The sequence below is a fragment of the Xyrauchen texanus genome, chromosome 45 (assembly GCF_025860055.1).
Source record: "Xyrauchen texanus isolate HMW12.3.18 chromosome 45, RBS_HiC_50CHRs, whole genome shotgun sequence".
In the NCBI taxonomy this organism is placed as follows: domain Eukaryota; kingdom Metazoa; phylum Chordata; class Actinopteri; order Cypriniformes; family Catostomidae; genus Xyrauchen; species Xyrauchen texanus.
Window position 1 is genome coordinate 3,333,087 of NC_068320.1, and position 16,619 is coordinate 3,349,705.

A 16,619-nucleotide genomic window follows, 5' to 3' on the forward strand; every position below is an offset into this window, starting at 1 on the left:
CACAGAGCACGTTTCACTTGCGCTGTTTGCTGTTGCCCCTTAAACAGCTCTCTCAGCGACTTCTTATACTCTCAATAGTATAATTAAATTACTCTTCACACGCCTCGTCGGAGTGAAGCTCTCCCGCTCCCCTTCAAAATCTCTTCCAGTCAGACAGCCCTAACAATTAATAAAAAGCTTCCTACCTTGTTTGCTGATTTGCCAGAGATGTCACCACGGAGTGATTGCCCGCATCTTCCACCAAACTGTTAGGGGTATAACAGTTATGACCCGGACCAGATATGGAGAAAGAAAACCAGGAGTCAGAAGTTCAATCAAAGAATCAAAATTTACTGAAGAATAGTTTGCAGTGAAATTGGTACAGCCAGAGGCAAAGTCTCACGAGGAGATCGAAAGCTAACTCGTACCTTACACAAAATCTTACATCAATTATACCATTTGCAAGGAGTATATTCTATTATTTCACTCCTGATTGGCTAACAGAGCATAAAGTCACAACATATAGATAGCTATAGCACATCAACATTAATCAGCGCAATTGTCGTCCTGGCTCGAGATTTACATCTGAAGTGACCTCGCAGATGGTCTCGGGCCTCTTCGAGTCTGCCTGCTGTTTCTCCCTGGGTTCAAAACCTGGGTAGAAGGTCAATACGCACACACGAAACACTGACGAACGACAGTGTTTCTCTGCGCACAAGGGAACCAGAGCACACATTTATCAGGTCATTTTAACCAAAACAGTGAGATAAGAAATATTCACCCCTCAGGCAAAGGAGAGGAAAGAAATAATAAGAGAAAATTTACACTTCTACTTATTCAAGTGCTATCACATAGGATTTTAAATCATATAATTAGTCATGGACAGGTAAACATCAACCACAGAATACATCTGGAACATATGTTTAACATTCTCCCTGGTGTCTCATCTCAAGCTTATTCCCAAGACGACCTTCAAGTCAGCCTCCGTGCAGAACAGAGAGAGAGGCTTCAAGGAATGTGCATGAAATCAAAAATTAACTCTTAACACACATATGATTCAGCGTATATTTCAGTTATGCATAAGAAAAATAAAATTGATTATGTGATCATGCATATAGTTAATTCATCATTTTATTAAAGAAGTTAAGCAACAGAATATAGATAGATATTGATATAAAAGGATATATATATATGTATTGATATATCTGAAGAGACAAGGGATTTCGACCCTCACCCTTCACTATTATACGTAATCGTTAATAATCACTTTGATTTAGAGAATCATTGGGGTTAACATGAGTCTTGTTGTCTCTGCAGGTGGCCAAAGGAATTGGTTGCAGGTATTCTGTAATGGTGGAGTTCCTACAGAATTGGCCCTGCTCTATATGATTGAAGCTGGACCTGGGGAAATAGCTTTAGATTTTGTGAAGCAGTATTCAGCCTCGTGGATGTGTTTATCGCTGTTGGGAGCCTTGGCTTGCAGCACAGGGGACACCTGGGCTTCAGAGGTCGGTCCAGTGCTCAGTAAGAGCAAGCCCAGGCTCATTACCACCTGGAGAGATGTTCCAGCAGGTACAGATACAATGTTGCTTGTTTACTGAAGTTAAAGAAATATTCTGGTTAAATACAATTTAACCTTAAGATACAGGTGCTGTTAGTTACCATGTGAGGACTAATCCCCTACCCAGAATTTGTAACTCCATTTCTATTGTAAATTAATAGAAAGTATTAAAATTAGGTAAATTCTACTTTGCATTTTTTCTTAAGAACTTGAAAAACATTGATCAGCTCATTTAATAATTATTTGCAATTGTTTTGTTTTTTTAAAGCAAAGAATCACTGTCCTAATATTGCTGTCATTACCATCACACTTTTTATTTTATTTTTAGAGAACTAGAAAATTTAATGAGCTTACTAGGAATGCGTCTAGTTGGTTATGATGTAAATGAGGGGAGTGACAGTTTAAACATCTGAAATGTAATTCATTTCAAGAAATGTACATAATGAACTGAAAGTAGCTTATTAGGTGGTATTATCAAACCATTCAAGTAATTGAGAATTTTAATTCAGGAAAAATGTATTCATTTTTATAAATGACTGCTAGCTAACTTGGTGTGTTAGCAAGTCCATGGCTTATCCAACTTTTCATCCAAAATCTGAAGAAATGTCATTACCATAACATATGTGCTGTCCAAATCTGGAAGCGCTCTTTATTAACTGTAAGCCGTTCTACTCGCCGCGGGAGTTTTCTTCGTTTATTCTGGTGAGTGTTTACATTCCTCCTAACGCGTCTGGGAACATAGCGCTGCTACAGCTGGCTGATCAAATCACAGACACAGAACAACAATACCCGGACTCAGTTATTATTATTCTTGGGGACTTTAACAAAACAAATCTCACACGCGAACTGCCCAAATACAGACAGCATATTACATGCCCCACCAGAGACAGGAATATAATTGGATCACTGCTATACAACATTAAAGGATGCATATCGCTCTGTCCCACGTGCAGCTTTGGGACTCTCTGATCACTGTCTGGTTCATCTTCTCCCGACCTACAGGCAGAAATTAAAATCAACAAAGCCAGTTGTAAGGACTATAAGGAGATGGACTATTGAAGCAGAGCTGGAACTACAAGCCTGCTTTGACTGCACTGATTGGAGTGTTTTTGAAGCTGCAGCTACAGACCTGGACGAGCTCACAGATACTGTTACATCATACATCAGTTTCTGTGAGGATATGTGCATCCCTACTAGGACATTTTTGTCATTCAACAATGATAAACCATGGTTCACAGGGAAACTCAGACAGCTTCGTCATGCCAAAGAGGAGGCTTACAGGGGTGGGGATAGAGTCTTGTATAATCAGGCCAGGAACACACTGAATAAGGAAATCAGAGTGGCTAAAAGAAGCTACTCTGAGAAGCTGAAAAGCAGGTTTTCAGCTAACGACCCTGCATCAGTGTGGAGTGGCCTGAAACAACTTACTAATTACAGGACTCCTACCCCCAACCTTGTGGCGGACCAACGACTGGCTGACGACCTGAATGTGTTTTACTGCAGATTTGAAAGGCCCGATTTCACACCCCACATGCACTCGGACCTTCATTTCACACAACTATTAACACCTCCTGCAACCCTCCTCCCCTCTCCTGCTACACTACCTGCACTCAAGATCTGTGAGGACGATGTGTGCCGTGTCTTTCGGAAGCAAAGAACAAGGAAGGCTCCAGGACCAGATGGCATCTCACCAGTTTGCCTACGTTCCTGTGCTAACCAACTGGCCCCCATCTTCACTCAGATCTTCAATAGATCACTGGAGCAGTGTGAAGTCCCATGCTGCTTCAAACGCTCAGTTATTATCCCCGTCCCTAAGAAACCTAAAATCACAGGACTTAATGACTACAGACCTGTCGCCCTGACATCTGTGGTCATGAAGTCATTTGAGAGACTGGTGTTGGCCCACCTGAAGGACATCACTGGACCCTTTCTGGACCCCCTTCAATTTGCTTATCGAGCAAACAGGTCTGTGGATGATGCAGTCAACATGGGTTTGCATCATATCCTGCAACATCTGGACAGACCGGGGACATACGTAGGATCCTTTTTGTGGACTTCAGCTCGGCTTTCAACACAATCATACCAGATATACTCCGGACTAAGTTAAACCAACTCCCTGTTCCCACCTCTACCTGTCAGTGGATTACCAGCTTTCTGACGGACAGGCAGCAGCTTGTGAGGCAGGGAAAATTCACTTCCACCACCTGTACGATCAGCACTGGTGCCCCCCAGGGATGTGTGCTCTCCCCACTTCTCTTCTCCCTGTACACCAATGACTGCACCACCAAGGACCCCTCTGTCAGGCTCCTGAAGTTTGCAGACGACACCACTGTCATTGGCCTCATCCGAGATGATGATGAGTCTGCATATAGAAAGGAGGTTGAACGGCTGGCTGTCTGGTGCAGTCAAAACAACCTGGAGCTGAACACGCTCAAAACAGTGGAGATGATTGTGGACTTTAGGAGGAACACCCCAACATTGTCCCCCCTCACCATTCTAAACAGCACTGTGGCAGCAGTGGAGTCATTCAGGTTCCTGGGCACTACCATCTCACAGGACCTGAAGTGGGAGATACACATCGACTCCATTGTGAAAAAGGCCCAGCAGAGGTTGTACTTCCTTCGCCAGCTGAGGAAGTTCAACCTGCCACCAGTGCTGCTGAAACAGTTCTACTCAGCAGTCATTGAGTCTGTCCTCTGCTCTTCAATAACTGTCTGGTTTGGTGCAGCTACGAAATCAGACATCAGAAGACTACAAAGGACAGTTCGGTCTGCTGAGAGGATTATTGGTTGCCCCCTGCCCCCCCTTCAAGATTTATACACTTCCAGAGTGAGGAAAAAGGCTGGTAAAATCACTCTGGACACCACTCACCCTGCCCACTACCTTTTTGAACTGTTGCCTTCTGGCCGGCGCTTCAGAGCTCTGAACACCAGAACCGTCAGACACAGGAACAGTTTTTTCCCTCAGGCCATCCATCTAATGAACAATTAAATTGCCCCATTGAGCAATAATTATGTGCAATACACAGTTTAATTTTAATTTTAATTTATATTTTCCATCATATCCACTTCTGCCATTACTTACATTGCTCTGTACATAATATACAGGTTTTTGTTATTTATATAACAGATTGTGATAGATTTGCACTACGTGTGTGTATGTGGGTATGTATGAAGGTGAGTGTATGTACGTATATGTATAATTATTTATTTTGTGTTCTTTTTTGTTTTTAATTACCTATGTCTTGCTGCTGTTTTTGGTATTGTTTGTATTGTTGTTGACTGGAAGCTCCTGTCACCAAGACAAATTCCTTGTATGTGTAAGCATACTTGGCAATAAAGCTGATTCTGATTCTGATTCTGATATGATATAAAAAAAGCACACCATAACACATTATGTTAAATTAGACTTGATCAAGGACATGAACAAATCTATATATATATATATATATATATATATATATATATATATATATATATATATATATATATATATATATAAAGTAGAAGTCAGAAGTTTACATACACTTGGGTTGAAGTCATAAAAATATTAGCAAACTATAGTTTTGGCAAGTCGTTTAGGACATCTACTTTGTTCATGACATGAGTCGTTTTTCCAATAATTATTTACAGACTGATTTTTTTCACTTATAATTGACTATATCACAATTCCAGCGGGCCAGAAGTTTACATACACCAAGTTAAGTATACCTTTAAGCAGCTTGGAAAATTCCAGAAAGTGATGTCAAGCCTTTGTGCAATTAGACAATTAGCTTCTGATAGGAGGTGTACTGAATTGGAGGATTTTAAGGCCTACCTTCAAACTCTGTGCTTCTTTGCTTGAAATCATGAGAAAAAGAAAAATCAGCCAAGACCTCAGGAAAAAAATTGTGGACCTCCACAAGTCTGGTTCATTCTTGGGAGCAATTTCCAAACACCTGAAGGTACCATGTTCATAGGTACAAACAATAATACATAAGTATAAACACTATGGGACCACGCAGCCATCATAACGCTCTGGCAGGAGATGCATTCTGTCTCCTAGAGATGAATGTAATTTAATGCGAAAAAAGTGCATTCAATCCTAGAACAACAGAAAAGGACCTTGTAAAGATGCAAAAAAAAGAAAGACTGCAGTTTGCAAGTGCACATGGGGACAAAGATTTAACTTTTTGGAGAAATGTCCTCTGGTCTAATGAAACAAAAATGTAACTGTTTGGCCATAATGACCATTGTTATGTTTGGAGGAAAAAGGGTGAAGAACCGAAGAAAACCATCCCAACTGTGAAGCATGGATTGTGGGAGCATCATGTGGGGTTGCTTTGCCAAGGTGTATGTAAACTTCTGACTTGAACCATATACAGCCGTTGCCAAAAGTGTTGGCAGTGACATAAAGTTTGTGTTTTGCAAAGTTTGCTGCTTCAGTATTTGTAGATTATTTTTTCACATGTTTCTATGGTATACTGGAAAACAATGATAAGCATTTCATGAGTTTTAAATGCTTTTATTAGCAAAAACATTCAATTTATGCAAAGAGTCAATATTTACAGTGTGGACCCTTGTTCTTCATAACCTCTGCAATTCGCTCTGGCATGCTGGATATCAGCTTCTGGGCCAAATCCTGACTGATGGCGATCCATTCTTGACTTATTAGTGCTCGGAGTTGATCACAATTTGTGGGCTTCTGCTTGTCCGCTAGCCTTTTAAGGATTGACCACAGGTTCTCTATGGGATTAAGATCCGGGGAGTTGCCTGACCACAGATCCAAAATGTCAATGTAATGATCTCCGAGCCACTTCATTATCACTCTTGCCTTGTGACATGGTGCTCCATCATGCTGGAAAATGCACGGATCATCACCAAAGTGCTCCAGGACCGTTGGGAAAAGTTGCTCTTGCAGGACGTTTTGATACCATTCTTTATTCATGGCAGTGTTTTTGGGCAGAATTGTGAGAGAGCCCACTCCCTTTGAAAAGCAAACCCACACATGGATGATCTCAGGATGCTTCACTGTTGGCACGAAGACACAGGACTCATGGTAGCGTTCACGTTTTCTTCTCCAGACTATCGATTTTACAGATGTCCCAAACAGTCGGAAGGGGGCTTCGTCAGAGAAAATAAAAACATTTGCACCAATCTTTGCTGTCCATTCCTTGTACTTCCTGCAGAATTTCAGTCTCTCCTTGATGTGTTTCTTGGCTTCTTTGCTGCCCTTCTTGACACCAGGCCATTGTCCAAAAGTCTTCGCCTCACTGTGCATGCAGATGCACTCACACCAACCTGCTGCCAATATTGAGCAAGCTCTGCACTGGTGGTGACACGATTCCATAGCTGACTCCTCAGCAGGAGATGTCCTGGCGCTTGCTGGACACTCTGGGATGTCCTGAAGCCTTCTTCACTGCAGTTGAATCTCTCTCCTTGAAGTTCTTGATGATCCGGTAAATGTTTTTTTCAGGTGCAATATTTTTTGTAGCAATTTCCTTGCATGTGAGGCCATTTTGATGCAAAGCGATGATGGCTGCACGTCTTTCTTTAGAGGTAACCATTGCTAACAAGAACACCTCCTTTTAGAGCAAACAGGTCTGCTCTTATAATCTAATCAGAATGATAAGAGGGATTTCACCTGACTAGTACTCGTTCACACTTTCCCAGGTGCTACTGATATGATTAGTGAAATTATGTCAGCTGGTAATTTTGTCCCATGGCCAAAAACAGTGAAATTTGGGTTTTTGTGATAAATTTCATTATTTTGGCCAATGAAGCTTTTTGCAATTATTTGCATCACTCTGCACAATATTCTAGAAACAATGTGAATCAACACCACAACAACTGAAGCAGAAACACAAAATGTATGTCACTGCCAATACTCAGGCATGTGATTGGCTAAGGACAAAAAAGCAGGAAAATATACTGATATTGCCATTTTCTTGCTGGCCGTCGGCTTCTCAGAGTGATTTAGTTAGTTAGTGTTAGTGTAGTTAGTGTTTTTTAGTTTCGGGTTGTATTTAATCTTCTAAAAAACGTCAGATCGTCCGCTTTTTGGCGGCCGCCAAAGCATATTTGTGTCCCGCAAAAGAATGACTGCTGCGCTTGACAGGGCGCAAACGAGCAGAGAGAGAGAGAGAGAGAGAGAGAGCACTCACGTCTTCAAACAACACGAGCGCTGTCTTGCTCTCTCTCCCTCGCGCATATTAATCCAAATCAATTGACACGATAGTAGGTCGGAAGACCGCAGTTTCACGTGGAGCATTTGGAGATTTTTAGAGACTCTAGGAACAACATCTCAACACTAAATTATAAAGGCCTGTCTCATATAGACGCCTGTCTCAAATACAAGCCGGTGCAGTTCGACGATTTGGGCTATTTTTTTTAAGTTTTACGGTATATGAGGTAAGCAGAGCTGACCCCATGGATCCAAGCCGTCTGAAACGCCTTTACATAAAAAACACTGTCACAACCATTCACAAGAAATTAATTTATAAGTTGCCAAAACCTTGAAAACAACTTATACATCATACAACGATTCATACAGCAAAGTTTTAAGGGTGGCTAGAAGTAGCTAACTTAGCTATCTTATTATTGTATAGCTAGCAAATACAAGTAACCCCCACCAGTTTTTTTTACAGATCTACATGATTCACGTAGGTCACATTTTCAGGTCGGAAAATCCGGAATTCCGGATTAATCCGGAAAAATCACATCCCCGAATACTTTTTACTTTTACTTTCACACAAATACAGTATATATGTATATACACCGATCAGCCACAACATTAAAATCACCAGATGGTTTAATTGTGTGTATATATATATATAGATGAAGTGGTTAAGTAAATAACATTGATTATATTGCTACAGTGGCACCTGTCAAGGGGTGGGATGTATTAGGCAGCATGTGAACAGTCAGTTCTTGAATTTCATGTGTTGGAAGCAGGAAAAATGGGCTAGCGTAAGAATCTGAGCGACTTTGACAAGGGCCAAATTGCGCTGGCTAGACGACTTGGTCAGAGCATTTCCAAAACTGCACCTTGTGGGGTGTTCCTGGTATACAGTGGTTAGTACTTACCAAATGTGGTCCAAGGAAGGACAAATATTAGATTTAAATATCATGCAAAAATTATATACAGTATAATAAGAACAAATGACCAACAATGATCTTACAGGACAGTATCAAAATGGCAAAAAATGGCTTTTTGTGATTCTGCTAGATGTATTTTACTTTCAACATATATCCAAACAGATAATAGAAAAGAAAAGTGGGTTTTAAACTGTTCTGGCAGTATTCTGTAGTTGATACAAGTGACGAGCACACAGCCCCTGAGTCTCCAGAATTTACTCCGCATGGTGCCAAAAACAAAAAACATCCAGTGAGTGACAGTTCTGTGGACGGAAATTACTTGTTGATGAGAGAGGTCAACAGAGAATGGCCAGACTGGTTCAAACTGACAAAGTCTACTGTAACTCAGATAACCACTCTGTACAACTGTAGTGAGAAGAATATCATCTCTGAATGCTATTCTGAGATGCGGGTTGGCCCGGTTTTGGTGGCACGAGGGAGACCTACACAATATTAGGCAGGTTGTTTTAATGTTAAGGCTGATCGGTGTGTGTATATATGGTGTATATATTTGATTATGCATATGTGTGGGGTTTCAATTGAATCTCTCTATTTTAGTCTATCACATGGGTGTCCAAACATTTTCTACTGGGGGCCAGATGCAAAAATAAAGGTGTTGCGGGCCGCACAGTTGTAATAATATTAATTAAATATAGCTGCAAACACTATCACGCAAATATTTTACTCTGTCACAGTATAAATTGGTTTTAATACATAAAATAGGAAGGGGGACCCTTACTTCATATTTGGAGGTTCTTGGCATCACAAAGTTTAAAAATCCCTGTGTAAAGACTTCAAGGACACTTGACCACGCCCCTGCTGCCACACCATGTTTATTTAAATGAAGTAAATTCTTAAAATGTTGTAAACATTGTTGAAGTTACATATGTTGCTCCTTTGTCTCTTTTGATATAAAATTGGTTAATGAATTCCAGGTACCAATGGAGGAGTCACTCTTGTTGGTCTAGTGGCTAGTTTCTTGGGTGGAGCCTCAGTTGGTTTAGCATTCTTCTGCACACAGCTCCTGATGGTTAAAGATCTGCATTTGGCAGATCCTCAGTGGCCCATCATCTTATATGGAGCTTTAGGAGGCCTGCTGGGATCGCTGCTGGACTCTTTCCTGGGGGCAACCATGCAGTATTCAGGTGAGGAATGTAATTAAAGGGGCAGTTCACCCAAAAACAGAAAATTATTTCAATAAAAGTTCAGTGGGTCCAGTCACAATTCACTTTTTTACATTGTTTCAGAATTTGTTCCTAAAGGTGTCACACCATACCATATTTTATTTCATTTTTTCCCCCAGAGGTCCTAACTTACAATTTATTTTAGTGTTTTTTGCCCCAGTCATTAAAATGGAATTGAATAGTAATTTATGTTCTTCTGATGTTTAGAAATAAAAACAATTATCCTCCTCATTACAAGACTGGGTGTTCCCAATTGAATCGTTTAAAAGGCATCATTGACGTGTAAATGTGTGTGGTCATATTATGTTCATATGTTGTGACATCACAACCATGAAGATTATTAAAAGTTTTTGCAGTTTAGCTACAATAAATGCACTTTTTTAAAAAACTGCGGGGATGAAGTATGTAATATAATGTACTAACTCTGACAATTATATTGATTGGCAGATGTCAAACAGTCAAAATATCATGAATGGCTGATGGATGGCTACGAATGACTGTCAATCATAATAAGGTGTTGTCAATTGTATTGAGGTTGTGTTGGCATAAACTATCACTCAAACTAAGATGTCAAGCGTGTTGTTAATCATGCTGATGTTATTATGTAGTGTGTATTTAAGGGGCACAGCACTTACTCACAAAGGAATCTGTTGTGACCATGACTTTGTGTTCAATGAGGGAGCGCGTTTAAACCAAGCAGAAAGTGTGGTCTGTAAAAACTTCTCATGGAACTGTCAAATATTGTGAGGCATGAATTTACTATGTCTACTAGTGGTCCGAATAGGTTTGTGTTTGATAAACAACGACGGACCATAAGATATACTAATGTGCACCACTCACAGGAAAAGGACTAGTCATACTGCAATGGCTTTTTCTTAGTTTGAGCCACTGCCCCTCATAATGTTTGTGCACGGTCCTGAGTGAAACTATAAACAAAGAAATAAACATACTTCAATAATAATGTCTGATAATTAATACAGCACTTGTACCATTCTAACAGCATCAGAATTAGTGTAATGTTCCATACAGCTGGCAAATAAGAAAATTGAAGAGGCTGAAAAGTGTATTGGAGTGCACCTTTAACTGAGACAAATTCAGCTGAACAGTTAAACAGGAAGGAAGATGTTGACCAGTCAGAAGAAATTGGCGTTTCAGTGGGCATCAAATATTAAAGCCATATATTAGTGAAATCAAATAATCAAAATGCACAGTATCCCATGGCTATTTTTCCAATTTCCTATTTTTAACTTGAGCATTAAATCGAGATGACAAAAAATACATCGTTTTTGGTTTTTCCGATTTTGAAATCCTAATTGAAATGAACTAACGGTACATGGATTCTGATGCACAGTATTGCTAATACTAGCCCATGGACAATTATTATCAAATCATATTACTAGCTGAAACATTTTGCATCAATATAGTAAGTACAATGAACATGAATATAACCCAAATGAATACATACAGGCGATTTTTGTTGCAAGATTGAGGATTAAATAACTATGATGCAATTGAACAGAGCAGTCATTACAAATGTTTGCTGCCAAAAAGCTCTTTTTCTTTTTTTTTGATTCATCTGACTCCGGTCTCATTTGAAGTTCCAGTAATGTCTGGCAAACTGAAGATGCTTGAGTTTGTTGTTGGATGAGAGCAGAGGCTTTTTTCTTGAAACCTTCCCAAACAACTTGTGGTGATGTAAGAGATTTTTTTTTTTACTTTCTGACCCCAAGACCCAACTACTTTCTGCAATTCTCCAGCTGTGATCCTTGGAGATTCTCACTGTGCGTGGAGACAATATAGACACACGTCCTTTTCCAGGCCGATTCTTAACATCTTCAGTTGATTGGAACATGTGATTTATTGCCCTGATGGGGGAAATGGGTATTTTCAATGCTTTGACTATTTTCTTATAGCTACTTCCCATGTTGTGAAGCTCAACAACCTTTTGCCGCACATCAGAAATATATGCTAAAGTTTAACCAACTGTGATTTGATGATTAAAGGAATTTGGCCTGTGCGTTACCTGAAACAGGAAGTCATGACTGAACAATTTCATGTTCCTAGTCACCAAAGTGCACTAAAAACGGTCAAATATGAATGGAAATATACTTCAGATATATTTTACCCATAGGAATTTCTAGGGGTGCCAATAATTGTGGCCAACATGTTTTGGAGAAAAATATTTATTTAATAATGAGATTTATCCCCTCTAAAATGTTAGATTTTTGTGATTTAAATTTATTAATTTATTTTTCAAAAGGATAAACAATGCAGATTTTTTCACAGCCTTCTTTGCTCATATTTCCCATGGGTGCCATTATTTTTGGCCACCACTGTATCATAACATTACCATTTAAAGGCAGTATTTTAATCTGTCAACAATCTACAAACCATTACAGCACATTTCCTGTCTGGCGTGATTAACACGCCACTACCAACAGCTTACTTGGCTTGTTCTTTGGTCTGTTTCTCAGGAGCAAGGAGAAGGATTGTCTTAGTAATGGGTTGTTTGAAAACTTTTGGTTCTTTTGCTTTTTTGCTTTTTTTTTAAGTCTTTCATTTCCACCCTACGGACTCTGTAGTCAAGTGAGGCATTTTGCGAATGGGGAAAAGCATCCTCAGTTCTATTTTCATGTCTATCTTTGTTGAAGGGAACAGAGGAAGATTTGTCTGTCTTGTGAAATGAGAACGCTCAACCTATTTGACTCCCTAATTGCCTTGTCTGCTTTAAGTTTGTCTGATTTCCCCAATATACAAGTTGAAAGTGAAATGGACAGAATGCACGGTCAGTAGCATTGTCACTTTGATAAGGGCTTCTGTTTTGCTGGGGAATATACCAAAATGAATCCTGCTTAATTCTTCCAAGTAATATGTACATATTTTATACATGTCTTTTCTTGTGCCACTTGACAAAGTTTTGCTCACTTCATGCAGCTGAAATGTTGTTCATTTCTTTCCATAATTCCTGTTCTTTGTATTCAATTCTAACTTACTGTAGAATAATTTAAGGATAATGTGGCAGGGCGGAGGGCGGGTCTGGGTTGTGACTCCACACACCCGGCCCCTAATCAGGCTAATCAAGCCTCAGAGAGGGATAAAGGCCGACTGGAGACTGCATTGGGACAGAGAGAGAAAGTTACGGGCAGCTGTCCGACACCTGTGTGTGTTTATCTTTTGGTTAAGTTTCATATGAAAATATTATTTATATCGTCAAGCCGGTTCTCGCCTCCACCTTTCCATGAATCCCTTTACAGATAATTACATCGATATTCAAGAAGTGATAGCCTTTGTCTAAAGTTGAGCAGGTGAAAATGCTGTTGTCTGCAAACCATTGCCCTAAGTTTTGTGTAATCAGTGGTAATTTCATTTTTAACATGATTTTATCATGAAAGTAATTGATATTGACTTGTGTTGGCAAAGAAACTGCTTGACATTTTATAACAGTATATACAACACGATTGACATCTTTGTTTGAGTGATCGTTCATCCCAACATAACCTCAACATGATTGACAATAGAGTTAGACACCTTATTATGATTGACAACCATTCATAAGCCATCAATGACATTTTGACTGTTTAATATCTGCCAATCAAACACACTTCTTCTGTGGAGGAATTTTCAAGTTCTAAAAGTTACGGTATGCTGTCATAGTACAATGAAAATTTATTTCTTGCAGTGTTCTGTGAAATCATTCTAAATATTTGACCAATAGAGTTTTTTCCCTCAAGGATACGACGAAGACATCGGGAAAGTTGTGAGTTACGAGACGAAGAGTGTCAAACGAATTTCTGGGAAACCGATCCTGGATAACAACGGAGTCAATCTTTTCTCTTCTGTGCTCATAGCACTATTCCTGCCTGGCTTTGCATGGACCTTCTGGCCGAGGCAGTGAAATGCAATGTTATTGTGCATCATATAACTTAGTTTGTGTAAAAAAACTAAAACATAACCATTGCTTTCAAAGGAATTTTCAAGGAATAAAACAGAACCATTCTGTATTAAGAATGTGCTCATCCAAAAATGTAATGTACCAGCTTAAATTGATAGTTCACCCAAAAATAAAAATGAAACATTCTCTGAAAAGCATTTACTCACTATCAAGCCATCTCAAACTCATATGACTTTCTTCTGTGGAACATTAATTGTTTCACCAAAAATCATCACTTCTGCCCAGCCCTCCTACAGTATGCACGTTCATGAGAGAAGCTTGTCCAATTGCAGCCATTGGTGTGCCACTGGCGCACCCCTTAATGCGGTGCATACATGGCTAACGCATCTCTGGGTATCAGATCAGCTTCCACTCCTCAAATTCAAGAAGTGAAAGCCTGACTCTAGATCAGTGGCTGTGGAAGAATTCAACTTACATTGCTTGAGAGGTTACAGCCGAAGCCATTTATTTTACAACAAATATTAAATAGTGCAACTGTTCAATTAAAACAAGTTCATCACAAGTTTGTTGCATTTCTTTTTTTAATTATATCCATTCACATTTACATCAATAAGCATCTAATCAAACTCAAAATGAGCCAGCAGAGATGACTTTGGAAATAAATGAATCCGAAGAATTCCTCACGCCCGTTTCACACATACTCCGTTTGCAGTGCGTATGCGGTGCGTATTTTTTTCCGTTCCCATGTTAACAGGTTAGAGCTTTTACACTGCACGCGGATGCAGTCCGTCGATCCGTTCCAGTTGCGGTGCGTATACAGCAGTGCAGCGATCGTTTACGGACCGAGTCTATTTTTGCTGTGCTGCACCGCAGTGAATTAAAGTGACAGCGCATTGTTCACATTAAAATAGACATATATTGTCAAGAAACTGTAATAATTTCTTCATATACCCATAATTACAGTTAATGTGTTCTACAGTTACTAAATTACAGGGGCAAGAAAAACAAAAAAAGAATGATTATAGTCCCAAAAGTTGCAAAATGCCATCCTATATGATTGTTTTTTTTCCTAAAAAAAGACAGTGAACCCAAATGCATCTCATTCTTCTCCTTATTAGCAACAGATATAGCGCGATAGCTTTTCTTCTGTCAACAACTCGAACTATCAATTACATTAGAGTAAACAAAAGAGGTGGGGGAGTTGCAATGTTTGTAGATAATAGGTTAAAGCGTATGATTGTTGAAAGTATGACGACTGCTATTGATGATATTTGTGAGTGTTTAACGGTGGAAATCGATATGGGTAAAATGAAGAATGTTGTCGTTAGTTGTGTTTATAGAGCACCCAACTCTGGTATTGAAAGCTTTAAAGAAGTGTTTGAGACCTTGGTTTTGAATGCCAAGCAGAAGGTTGCTTATTTCTGTGGGGATTATAATATAGATTTATTAAATCCGAGTAAATTACCTGCAATAGAACAGTTTATTGAGGTAATGTACTGTATAGGCCTATATCCATGTATAAACAAACCGAGTAGAATTACCACCCACTCAGCAACAATAATAGATAATATTTTCACAAATAATATGAGTATTAATTTAGAAAGTGGATTGTTAATAAATGATATCACAGACCATCTGCCAATATTTGTACTCCATGAATGTAAATACTATAAATTGGATACCAGCAAAATAAATAAACAGAGGAGATTAAGAACAGATCACACCATGAATAAATTAAAAAATGACTTGTTAGTTCAAGATTGGAAGAGTGTGTATGAAATAGGGGACGTTGATTTAGCCTACAACTCATTTCTAAATACCTTTTTGACTTTGTATTATAAAAATTGTCCAATCCAGCAATCAGAGATAACATCTAAACGTCCAAATAAACCCTGGGTTACAAGGGGTCTGATGAATGCTTGCAAAAAAAAGAATACTCTATATAAAGACTTTGTTAAGTATAGAACTGAAGAGAAAGAATTTAAATATAAGACATAGAAAAACAAATGAACAGCTATCTTAAGAAAATGTAAAAAAGATTATTATAGTAGATTGCTGGAAACTAATAAAAACAACATAAAGGGTACGTTTAATATTTTAAATTCAATTATTAGAAGGGAAAAAACAAGTACTGGTTTTCCAAATGAATTTATTGATAATGGTAAAATAATTAAAAACATGGATGAAGTTGTGGCTGGCTTCAATAGATTCTTTGTGAACACAGGCTCTAATTTGGCTGATGAGATAATACCTCCACAAGAGGGTGATGTCCCACAATATTTTGAAGAAAGAAATCCAGCAACTATTTTTTTGAGAGATACTGATAAAACTGAAGTACTTGATATAGTTAATAACTTTAAGAATAAAAACATCAAGAGACTGTAATGATATTGATATGCTTTTAATTAAACAACTAATTGCAGTAATAGTAGATCCCATAGTATATATTTTCAATCTCTCTCTGAAATTGGGTTCTTTTCCCACAAATATGAAAATAGCTAAAGTGGTCCCTATCTTTAAAGCTGGTAAACAGAATCTTTATACTAACTATAGGCCAATCTCACTGCTTCCCCAATTCTCTAAAATTCTGGAGAAGATATTCTCCATCAGATTGCATAGTTTTATTGATAAATATAGGATCTTAACTGATAGTCAATATGGTTTTAGAACAAACCGTTCTACATCTCTGGCATTAATAGATCTGGTGGAAGAATTAACAACCAGTATTGATGATAAGAAGTTTGCTATAGGTGTATTTATAGACCTTAAAAAGGCCTTTGATACAATAGATCATCATATTTTGCTTCAAAAATTGGAAATTTATGGAATTAGGGGAATAGGGCTAAACTGGATAAAAAGCTATTTAGAACATAGACAACAATATGTGC

At 38.7% G+C, this 16,619-nt stretch overlaps 1 protein-coding gene across 2 annotated transcripts in view; it reads left to right on the forward strand.

Annotated features, from left to right (window-relative positions):
* tmem19 (transmembrane protein 19) overlaps nt 1-13,925 on the forward strand; it is a 75,784-nt gene extending 61,859 nt beyond the window's left edge. For both annotated transcript variants that reach the window (XM_052119062.1, XM_052119061.1), the window contains exons 5-7: nt 1,297-1,551; nt 9,591-9,800; nt 13,571-13,925. In XM_052119062.1, coding sequence (XP_051975022.1) covers nt 1,297-1,551; nt 9,591-9,800; nt 13,571-13,734 — 629 coding nt within the window. In that variant the 3' untranslated portion in view covers nt 13,735-13,925. The remainder of the gene's footprint in view (nt 1-1,296; nt 1,552-9,590; nt 9,801-13,570) is intronic.
* Nucleotides 13,926-16,619: the final 2,694 nt, after the last annotated feature.